Genomic DNA, 12129 nt, shown 5'->3' on the forward strand with positions numbered 1-12129 from the left:
TGATATAAACTAGTGTATCTGATAAAACTCTGGTGTTTAATGTTTGAGAATGATAGTTTGAAGAAGACACTGAAAACTCTGTTGTTGACTTTGATGCTTTTTCAGGAATTTATCATGTGTCAAAGGTTAATGTTCATAATATCAAAATATCAAACCACAGCAACTGAGACATGTTTCCTTTTTAATCACTTTTATTTACCGATTAAAAGAAATTGCATTCATTCCACATTGATTCAAATCAACAATCATGCTGGTTTTATCCAACACGTCAGTTACGGTTTGTTTGGATCGTAGGTTTTTTCCTTCGTTTTCGGTGAAACAGATCTCAGATCTCTTTCTGTAAATGATTAAAATCTCTCCCCGCCTGGCATGTTCACCCCGTGTGCCAGAGGACTTCCTGTTTGGAGATGTACATATAAAATCCAATGCTATGTGCTCACTGGAGACAAAAGAGCAGACACAACACACCTGCCCAAATATTACACTTCTTTAAGATGGTAAAACCAGTTTTTCTTAAATTCTTTTTTTGCAAAAACAAAACAACGCTTATAAACGTTCTCCATGTTCATAAACAGAACCCAGACACACAGGTTTATATTAGATGTGGCATTGAGGTACATATCATGAATATACATACACCCATGAGGCGTGTGTCGATTATCGTTATATCGCAATATTCAAAATGAGAGATAAAGTTTTAAAATATGGTCACTGTGCCGAAGTTTCTCAGTCGATAAAGGCGGAGCTTACTGATCAACCAATCACACACTTTTGCATTCCTTTGACCCGACATAGTGCTTTAGCATAATCTACAGACTGCAATCACCTAACACTAGCTAGTTAATTTAGCTAGTCGTTATTAGCTTGCTAGCAAACATGTCTACTGGTTTCTACACAATAAACAATAAACAGCATAACTAACATTAGCTAACTTGTTAGACAGCGCATATACTAGTTTTAAATTACAATAAAATTAGTTTATGTAATGTTAGCTAGCTATGCAACATGTAAGCTCTACTGCAACAGAGATAACGTTAACGTTAGCTAACAATGCTCTAAATTACTGTACTGTGCCATAAAAGTTAGTATTTTATACTAAGCTCTATCCTACTTTAAGCTGAGGAAACGAAAACAAAAGCTAGTGATGTAACATGATCACATTTGTGACTGGATGATCAAATTGAACTTAAGCTCCGCCATTAAGGTTAACACTTACCATTAGCATAAAAGTTGCTTCTGCTATGGTTTATGTTTTAGGTAGAATGTAAAGGATTATTTTTTGTAGATTATAGTAATAAATAATGCGATATAACATCTAACATTGCACACGCCTGACACCTATCCGTGCTGTAAGGTGTGATTTTACCTCGCCGTGACGTTTATAAGCAGCGCAGTGCGGTGTTAGCACTGCACGCGCCCCACTGATGGCCACTGCGTTATTGCAGACTATCCTGATTTTAAACAAATGCACAACATTCGTACCACGTATTAATAACTGGGGCCTGCTGGCCAGTCTCACAGAGACCACGTCTGAACCCACGGAACGGAGTCGGCTTCCGAAGAATCGAGATCTTAAAACAATAATAATAGTCATAATATTAATAATAATCATAAGAAGAAGAAGAAGAAGAATAAGGCCAAGTGTAATTGCGAGTGACGTTTCCGTTTAAGTGACAGAAAGAAAAATGGTTAAGAGCCACTGGATCGTCTGAATCGTACGGATCGTACGCATTTCCACTTGCATAGTTTGTATTGATGTGGTTGAAACGCTAAACCAGCTGAGAGCCTTTACTGAGGTTTTTATTTCCCCTCGGAATTCGTTAGCGTTCTTGTCTCACTGGCTGGTGTGAGGTCACTACGCACCCAAGCACATGCGACTGAAACGAAAAAGATCCATTAACTGCTCTAGGAAGAAAACAAATCTCCCTTCTACGTTGCGAAACAGAGGCACCATTACTGTAAATGTTAAATCCCAGTCGCCTGCTGACTCTCAGATCCAAATCAGGAAAAAAAAAAAGAGGAAATTAAAAAAAAAAGAAAAAAAAAAGAAAAGAGAATGGTATCTGTATTTCATGCAGACATTTGGCCGTGTTTTATCGACTCCCCAGTGGAATGTTCCTTACACGTCTCATAGCAGCTTATAGCAGGTCTGATAGAAGGACCTCGGGTTAAAGTACATTCGCTCTTCACAGTGAAAACAGGTGCATTTATATACGAGAGATCTACTGGTGTTAACCCGGAATAATAACGCCACAGCACAGCTGCGGAACCCCAACGCGCCTCATTCGAAGCCCCGGAGCGGCGGGAAATGAGTCGAGAACCGAGCCGAGGCGTCTCTGAGATCTTTGGCAGCCGACAAAATGAAATTCCAGTGACTCACTTTTTTTTTTTTGCGTAGGTATACGCCGATAAACTGATGCAACGATACATCGAGATAAATTCTCCTCTCTGTATTTAATTTCAGCAGATGCAGGCTAACAACAAATGCTAAAATCTTCCCTAATCTGCTCATGACATCATCATCATTATTACGGAGATCTTAAAATTACAGACTCAGTCCACTTAGCATGAGGACGGACATCTTGTCCTTTTCAGGCTGAACGAGACGCACCTAAAGTTTCTTAACGCAATATCGTGATAATATTGTGAGCCGTGATGAATCGGCACGGTTAAAGAGGCCTGAGCTGAACCTGCGCTTCTGCCCACACACACCCTGAGAACGGTCGTTTCCTGTTCACCGCTGAGAAAAAGTGGTTCACACCTCCTGCTCTGACACACACACACACACACACACACCACAGATGCTTTAAATACGCTATGTCAGTAACACATTACACACAAACACAAGCGTGAAAGCTAGTCTGAATTTAGGCACGGCACAGACGCCTTAGCGCTTTCAGCGTTCTTCTCCCTCCGACTCGTACGACGACAAAAAAAAAATAAATCAAGGAAAAATAACGTACAAATATAGAACACTTCTCTGGGTTTTTGGTATGATACTAAAATAGAAAGCTGACTCTCAGGTAAACACGCGCTAATCGGCATGCAGGGTTTTAAAATGGTTCCTCCTCTCATGTTCTCATGCACACGCTGCAGATCAAAGTGCAACCAAAACATGCACACACACACACACACACACACACGATGCGGCTCACTGCGGGATTCTGGCTGATATTCTGCCTTACACGCTCGAGATACTGCGATATTACAAAATATAAAACCAGGTTTTTCCTGCGTGGCTTCTTCGTTTAGGCACGTGCTGATAACTGATTATACGATGTATCGTGATATTTTGATCACACATTACCGTTATCGCTTAAAGATTTTTGGCAGCACGATTCGGACGGTGAAACACGGACAGCCGTTTTCCTCATTCTGGCTTTGTGTCCTTCTCAGCCGAGGATAAAACTGCCCAGTGAGAACACGGGATGTCAGCACACGACTAGCGAAAACCAAGAGGAAGCGTTGAAACACGTCCTTCTTTCACTTACGACATTAATCTAGACATTTCTTTCAAATGGAGTTTGAAAAAGTGCACCTTTTAGGAAGGCTGGAGTTCAACGTCCACGTTCTAACATGCTAAACGCTAAGCAGGCTGTTTTCCTGTTTCCCATTTCCCTGTACGAGCTTTAAAATAGCGAAGAGAAAAAGCCCATAAAAATATAAACCCCAAAACAAAGAAACAAAAAACAAACAGCGTGTGTAGTCTGGAAGAGCTCAAACAACAAACAGCTCGGCCCAAAGAGGAAAAATATCGAGATCCTGAGATCCTGTGACCTGAGATCTCGGGAGGAGAATCAAATTAAAACGAACCGACTAGAACGATTGAAAACCTTCAAAGTAACTTCATCATCATCTCCGATCTCCTACCTGAGACAGAGTGAGAGTCCTGATATTGTGCTAAAGGACTTTTCATGAAGCGTCTTCAATCAGAAACGCTCAGCCAAAGAGTACACTTCGGAAAACAAACAAACAAAAAAAAAAAAAAACACCATCATCATCATTACTGAGAAATCTAACCAACAGGAAGTGATGAACAGAGTGGAAGGCTGCCGGGTTCCAGCCAATCATCTCTCAGCTTGTCGCACTCAGCTGGAAGACTCGTCTCGCCTGATCGTGATGGAGCTGATAGTCTGAGGTAACTCCAGATTGAGATTTTAGGAACGAAGCGATTAAAATAATAATAATAATAATAATAATAATAATAATAATAATAAAGCCCCTCTCCAGCGTCCACTCATCATCAGCAAGCTACTAAACTTATAGGCGACTATCCGTAAGCAGGATATATAGACGATATAAATATATAGCGCTAATAATACTGGTTAAACACGGCACATACAAATACAGAGGATTCATTCGCACAGGAAATAAAAAGAACTAAAAGATGTAACTGGCATTACAAATACAGAGCGTTAAGTCCCACTGCGAGGGAAAGAAATGGAGAGAAAAACAAGAAGGAAAAGCAGGAAAGCATTAAATAAAACTTTACACTTGCACCGCCTCATAGTGGAGGTGAGCGTATGCAGCGTTACAAACAGAAACAGCGCTTTCACTGTAACGGAGTGGAAATAAATAAAAAGGTGGAAAATGAGATGTATCGTGTCACTGATGTTGGAAGTGTAGCTCGTACACACACACACACACGCTACGTGAACGAGTGTGTGAGTGAGTGAGTAAATGAGTATGTAGAAGAGTGTAGAGGAGCTCGCAGTGGGCGTGTGATCAGCAGAACAAACCAACACACAGCATTAACACACACTAGGGAAAAAAAAAAAAGAAAGGAACGGTGAGAGAGAGAGAGAGAGAGAGAGAGAGAGAATCTAGACGTTCTCGCTGAAGCTCTGCATCTCGCGGTGGAAGTGCAGCATGGGGTCGCTGATGATGGCGCTGTTCTCCGTGGTGACGGAGGGGTGCCAGGCGCGGCCCAGACCCTGCGACACCTCTTTCACCAGCGTCTGCACCGGGTCGCCCGTCGAGAACAGGGCCTGCTCCGGGTCGAAGTCGATGCTCTCCTCCGGAACGTCCAGGACGCGCAGACTCGAGCCACGCAGCCGAGAGATGGCCACCAGGTTGTGAGCCCACAGCGTGTAACCTGGCGAGGTAAAGAAAATTACAACTTTTTTCAATTTAAATGCTGCAGTTTGTAATATTTTAGATATTTTTTAACATGTAATAAATCGTACACAGAGATACAGCACCAACTAAAACTTATTAATAACATTATTACAAAGTCTCCTGTTGATTTCTATCTATTTATGTTTCTTTCTTTCTCTTTTGAAGTTAAAGACAAAAAAAACACGCAGAGTTTTTTGCTACTGAGAATCCTCAAAAAAAGCGTAAACTCCTCTGTCCTGAAGATGTCGGAAAATTTACAGTTACATCTTTACCTCTGACTGTTACAAAGCGCTGACACTGGAGACTCCTTCCATACATGTTTCATAAACATCTCCTTACAGAAATCAATGATTATACAGGCTTTTTAATCCGTTTATGTGGCGCGTCTGCAGTACACGTCCCTGTGAATGAGCTGTTACTATAGAAACGAAAAGGTATTTGAATGAGCGCATAAATTCACAGCTGCTGTTATAGAAAGTTAATCAACACCTTTCGACCAATCAGAATCCAGAATTTAGCAGCGCTGTGGGATAATAAATTATGAACATTAGGAGTAATAGTGCAGATATGATGAGAGTGAAAGGAGAGGTGTGTATTCACCGTGGATGACGAGCACAGAGAGATGAACACAACGCCACACCAGCAGCACCAGCGGGTCCTCGTTTCTGTTTCCGCTGAGGTCGGGGAATCGTCCGTCGTCTCTCGTCAGGACGAAGTGTGTGAGCGTTTTGTGGTACTGGAGTGAGACCCGCTCGAGGACGGTGTCGCTGAGCGGCGCGATGTAACTGTCCACGTGGATCCGCTCGAGGGGCAAGCTGGGCTTCAGGACGCTCTCCAGCACTTCATCACACACGTCCAGCGCCATCAGGAACACTCGCAGGTCTGTGTTTCGTCTCGTCAGAGCCCCCAGGTCCGATTCGGATGCGGTGCAGTCCTGAGAGCGGGCCTCCAGGGTGGTGCCGTTCAGCAGCAGAGATAAACGCAACAGCGGCGCTCGGTTGGCGTCCGCTAACAGCTGGCACATGGAGGAGGTAAAGTCGCAGTAGTCGATGGAGAGCGAGCGCAGGTTGGAGAGACGCTGCAGCTCTGAGGACAGCAGCAGGTTGGACGTCTGGTGGTCCAGGAGACTCAGGTGCTGCAGAGTCTCAGCGCTCGGGTTGGACAGCGAGGACAGAGAGTGTGGGGTTAAAACACCCGGCATGAAGGAGCACGAGAGCCACTTCAACTGTCTGCTGTTCGACAGGAAGTCCTCAAACAGCTGCGGGATCCTGAGAGAGAGTGAGGGAGAGAGAGGGAGGGAGAGAGAGAGAGAGGGAGAGAGAGGGAGAAGGGGAGGGGAGAAAGAGAGAGAGAGAGAGAGAGAGAGAGAGAGGGAGAAGGGGAGGGGAGAAAGAGAGAGAGAGAGAGAGAGAGAGAGAGAGAGAGAGAGAGAAGGGGAGGGAGAGACAGAGAGAGAGGAAATTGTATAATCATTATATAATCATTTGGAATAAGGAGCAGTTTGATCCTCACACTGAGGAAGTTCCTGTTTACTCACTGAGGCGTGAATAATAAAAACTCTGCACAATAAATTCAGATTACAGCCTGGTTTCTTTTTCTTTGGAACTGGACATCAGCTGATACAAAGTGTGTTGAAAGTTTTATATGAAATTCAACACCAAAAGCACATCATCGTTGCTTAGTGATGTCATCAGTGTGCGCCACTCGCTCAGAGCTATAGAGGCACTTCAGCAGCCCACATATGAAGTCTGACTGGTGAGTCCTCAGTTAATAAAATAAAGAAGGTGATGCAGCTTAACGTGGTTAAATAAACAGGAACAGCTGCCAGGAACGACGGGGTTTATTTTTTATTATTTGGAAAGTGGCACGTTTTGAAGGGAATTTTTTTAGAAGACACCTGGCTTTTTTTTTTAAAACCAGATTGAGGTTAAAATAAGAACAGAGAAATGAGACAAAAATGAAATGATGATCTCAAGTTCTGTTTCTGAGTCAAATATATGAAGTGCAGTAGAAACAGGATCACTGAGTTCTCTAATCACTGAGGAAACATTTCAACTTCATTGTGTTTCGTTCATGTCAGTGTCAGTGTCCGTGACCGTGTCCGTGTCAAAGAGCTGCTCTGAGCCGGACTTACTCTTTAATTTTCTTGCCTCCCCGGTCGACCTGGCTGAGGTAAGAGCCGTCCTGCTGAACGTCGTCCTGAAGAACGAACGTGTCTCCGTACACACTGAGCTTCTGCAGGTTCCTGCACAAAACCAAAGGAGATTAGGATTTTATTCGATTTTCCAGCATTATGACAGGACTGTGCTGAAATGGACGATGTCACACTGAGCGTTAGAAACCTACTATTCATCTCACACACACACACACACACACACACACTATGGTCTTTTGTGTGAAAGTGCAGGAATAACCCTGGCTGCTGAGAGTGGCAGTGTATAATAATGAAACACAGCTTTTCAAAGCAGTAAAATCCAGAAACACAGCTAAAGAAAAGCTCCACAGAGTGCACACGTCTGCACTGAGCTTTAAAACACCATGCTGAGGCGACAGAACACGACGGCGGGTTTTCCCTCCGCTGCTGCTTCAGTCTCCACAACACTACACACACCAACTGAGTCAACTGAACAGATCTGAATAAACTGAATTCTGTAGCAGTGTGTGATGGCGCGCGTCTCCGAGGAAGACTAAACGAGGAAGATCTCTAACGATAAACCTGCGATTAAAGAGAATTCCTACCTGCTGCTTACGCTGTCAATCATCCAGAAATCAGCTCATGCAGAAAATACACAAACAATCCATCGGTATAACAGCAGCAGGATACAGGAAGCTGGAATTCACCGCTAGTTCCCTGCAGGCCACGCCCCTTTTCACTCTGTCGTGATGCTGCCACGATTCCTCTTTTAAATCCCACGTTTCCTTTATGCTTCTTCATCGTCGCTACCGTATCTGTAGCTGTCCTGTGAGATCGCCGTCCTCCTATTGGTGGATTTTAGATGAGCGTCGTAGCAGCACTCGAAATTTCTCACACGCACACAACGTTGTCGTCAACTGTCTTCGGTTGCTATGACACTAAAACGAACGCTGATAACGTGAGCGTATTCTAACACCAACTTACAAACAAACAAAGAATTATTTTACGATACACGATTTTAATCTGTGGCAGCAACATCAGGACAAAAATCGTCACAGTGTAGCTAAGAAGAAACGTGTCCACTAGGGGGCAGTGTTGCATGTAATGAATCCAAATGCACAATAAAAAAATCTCTAAATCCCTGAACTATGTGTAAAGCGGCGGTCACACTAGACTTTTCAGCACGTCAGAATCCATGATGCGTGGATTTAAAAAAAAAACAAAACAAAAACGAACGCCTTGGTGTGTGATGTCATATCCGGTTGCCGCCTACATTCACATCGGTCTCTAAAGAAACTTCTCATGCTGGAAGTCTAATGTGACCTGATGCTAAAGAGAGAGAGAGAGAGAGCGAGAGAGAGAGAGCGAGAGAGAGAGAGAGAACAAAATCAACATGACTGTTACACACTGAAGCATTCCTCTAGCTCAGAGCGCTCAGCCAATGTTTGCTATATCATTATAAATATATATGTTCACACACGTCTGTTTGCAGGAGGGGTTGCCATGGTAACCGTTTTCTCAGCGAGTATGCCGCAGAGCTCTCATCCTCCTCCCACACACACTTCAGAAAGTTGAGATGTGTAAATGTAAATAAAATCGGCGCCTCGTTCTGGGTTGGATCTCTTTATTTAATTATGGCTCTCGTATTTATTTATTTATTTATTTAAATCAGTTTTCTCTCCCATAACAAGCGATCGTCATCTATCAGTGAGATCAGTGAGAATTATCGCCTCAGTGGTACTACCTCTGAAATACAAAACACCAAGAGGCTCATTCAGTCTTAAATTATCACAAACTAAGGGAATTTTCCAGCAGCTCTGCAGCGGCGCAGACTGATGACATCATCAGGTAGTGACTGGTTAAACAGAATGTTGTTTCAGATCCTACTTAAAGGTTTAAAGACGGGTGTGTGGACAAGTGGAGGAGTTAATCAGGTGTGTTAAAACACAGAATGAGATTAAACACTGCAGTAAACACTGAGCCACGCCTGCATCATCACCTTCATCACCTTCATCATCATCATCATCACTCCATGTGCAAAAACACTTCTGAATCAAAGTCAATAATGTTCAGTTAATAACAGCAGGTTATACTGTATGATATAGATTTTAGTTACTGATTTATTTCTCTTTTTTTTTTAAGCGTGTTATATCCGTAAACGTGATGATGATGATGATGATGATGTTGTTGTTTACGCGCTACAAAGACACGACGCTCCCTATTTACGGATAATTCACTTTAAGAAGCGCACAGTCACTCATTATATCAGACAAACACACGTTTCATAAAAACCAGAAGACTGGCGTTTAATCCTCTTTAATCGCTCTGAGGTGAAATTAAGCAATCACACAGCGATTAGAGCGTCTGTCACTCTTAAAGCGGCCGTATGGAACTTTTTCCGGGTACAGAGCCTCTCAGTTCACTCGGCCCTGCTCCGGATTTACGTTTCCTCATTTAGAGGATTTAACTCCAACCTATTTCTATACGTTTAACAAAAATATGTTAATACAGCGGATTCAAAAAGATATTAATATTAATAATGAATGAAATTTTTATAACACTTGGTATTTACTCGGATATTTAATTCCTCTTACTGCACCAACAAAACATTAAAGCGTTATTACGAATACATTAATATTTTAATTCTAAGTGTTGCTGATGTCATGCGTGTAAATAACACTCGTTTTTCATCAAACGTCTGTTAATCAACTGCAAATCCATCACACAAACACAACGAGTGAATTCAGCTGCATTTATTATTAATAATATTATTAATATTAATATTCAAATCTAATAATCTAATTTATTTATTTATTATATTTATCTTTCCAGTCTGTTATTTCTACACATAATCAAAATATAGTTTAATTTATTTTTGTTGCTATTAATATTCTCCCATCACTGCCTGCTATTCCTCAGAAAACATTATTATTATTGTTGTTGTTGTTGTTTACTCATTACTGTACCTGTTGTTCATTAGAAAACATTATTGTTATTGTTTATTGATTACTGCTATTCCTCAGAAATTATTAGTAGTATCATCATTATTATTGTTGTTGATTACTGCACCTGTTGTTCCTCAGAAATTATGATGATGATGATTATTATTGTTTTGTTGTTGTTGTTTACTCATTACTGCACCTGTTGTTCCTTAGAAATTATTATTATTATTATTATTATTATTATTATTATTATTGTTGTTGTTGTTTACTGATTACTGCACCTGTTGTTCCTCAGGAAACATTATTATTATAATTATTATTGTTATTGCTGTATCATGATTATTATTATTGTTGTTGTTGTTGTTGTTGTTTACTGATTACTGCACCTGTTGTTCCTCAGGTTGCTGAGCACACACAGCACGTGCTGCAGGTAGGTGAGCGTTGCGGTTCTCCAGCGCTCGTGACTCTGCGGTTCTCCTCCGCACGCGTCCAGCGGCCCGAACTCCAGCTGCAGCTCGCGCACGAACGAACCGAACCGTCGCATGAGGAACTCGAGCCTCGGGGTGTCCTCTTCCGGTCCGGATCCTGATCCTGATCCTGATCCCTGTCCCGCTCCCGGTCCTGATCCTGATCCTGGTCCGGTTCCAGTTCCGATCCCGGTACCGAAGCGCAGTCTGAGCTCGCTCCACAGCGCGGGGTAAAACAGACACTCCCTCCAGCGCGTGCACACGGCGGAGGCCCGCAGCTTGTCCCGCTCCGACAGGAAGGAGAAGATGTGGACGATCAGCTCGCTGGGTAACGCCGAGGCCCCGACGCTGCCGCGCAGAGCCATGGCACTGCGTCTACCGTCTACCGTCACTACCGTCTCACTGCACACAGAACTGAGAAGATGCAGGAGACCCAGCTCTTTATCTAAACGTTACACCGGGAGCGGCGGGGCGAAGACAAATCACCGCTACACAAAACAACAACAACAACAACAAACACCACCGAGCTGCTCAGCTTTCAGCACTACCGGGTACATACCATCTCTCTGCTCTTATAGGGGGGTGACCACACCGCCGACAGCTCCAGGTTTTACAGCTTCTCTCTTTTATTAACACACAACACCAGCAGACACGTCGATCTCACTTATATACAAACATTTTAAAAGATACAACACATCATGTTTATAATAGTTGTGTATTATTTTTCTTGTTTGTTTACATAACCCCTTTGGTTGTAAACGGTAGCGTCCGGAGTGGCGCTGTTTTTGCTATTCCACAAATGACCGCTAGAGGTCGCAAAAACCCGTCATGGCCAAATGCGCTTCAGAGCGTGAAAGCACTTATACAGTATATTATACATTATATTTTATATTATATATATTATATTTTATAGCCAGAGCACATCCTTCTGAGTGAATCCCAAATCATTCATATTGGACATAAAGTGCACTAAACAGGGTGTAAAAGCCTTTATAGATAGAATGGAGTCTTTGGTATTTTGTATAATTTTATATTCAATTATTTTCGAGTAATCTCATTTCAAAAAGCCCTAGAATGAGAAGCCATAATAAATAATATATTCTGAAGTCAGGGTTCAAGTTTGAGATATTTGATGTTACAAAAAAATCTTACGTTTTATATGAAATAATATATAATATAAAAAACACCTAAAACTGACAAGCAGTAGAGTTCACTGTAGCTGATATATAAAAGCCACAAAGTCATGTAAGTATGTTTTGCATAAATAACTCAAATATTTAAATGTTTTAACAACAGAAAGAGGAAATATTATTTCTTCTTTTTTTGTAAGTTATATATCATTGTGTAATACGATATAATAAACGGGGGAAAAGGAATTCTGGTCATTACTCCCAATGATCAACAGAGGGCGCTAATGCTTTAAACTGGTGTCTAAAATACAACGAAGAAGAAAAAAAAGATGACGAAG

General features: G+C 42.0%; 1 protein-coding gene across 1 annotated transcript; it reads right to left on the minus strand.

Moving 5' to 3' along the window:
- Positions 1–173: 173 nt before the first annotated feature.
- On the minus strand, positions 174–11197 carry LOC113534010 (F-box only protein 33). Its single transcript, XM_026926568.3, has 4 exons — positions 10581–11197; positions 7253–7363; positions 5719–6386; positions 174–5095 (listed from the first exon to the last, which is right to left on the minus strand). The coding sequence occupies exons 1-4, from the start codon at positions 11024–11026 to the stop codon at positions 4824–4826; spliced, it is 1497 nt and encodes a 498-aa protein (XP_026782369.2). The 5' UTR covers positions 11027–11197; the 3' UTR covers positions 174–4823.
- Positions 11198–12129: the final 932 nt, after the last annotated feature.

This window comes from Pangasianodon hypophthalmus, chromosome 10, assembly GCF_027358585.1.
Source record: "Pangasianodon hypophthalmus isolate fPanHyp1 chromosome 10, fPanHyp1.pri, whole genome shotgun sequence".
Lineage (NCBI taxonomy): Eukaryota > Metazoa > Chordata > Actinopteri > Siluriformes > Pangasiidae > Pangasianodon > Pangasianodon hypophthalmus.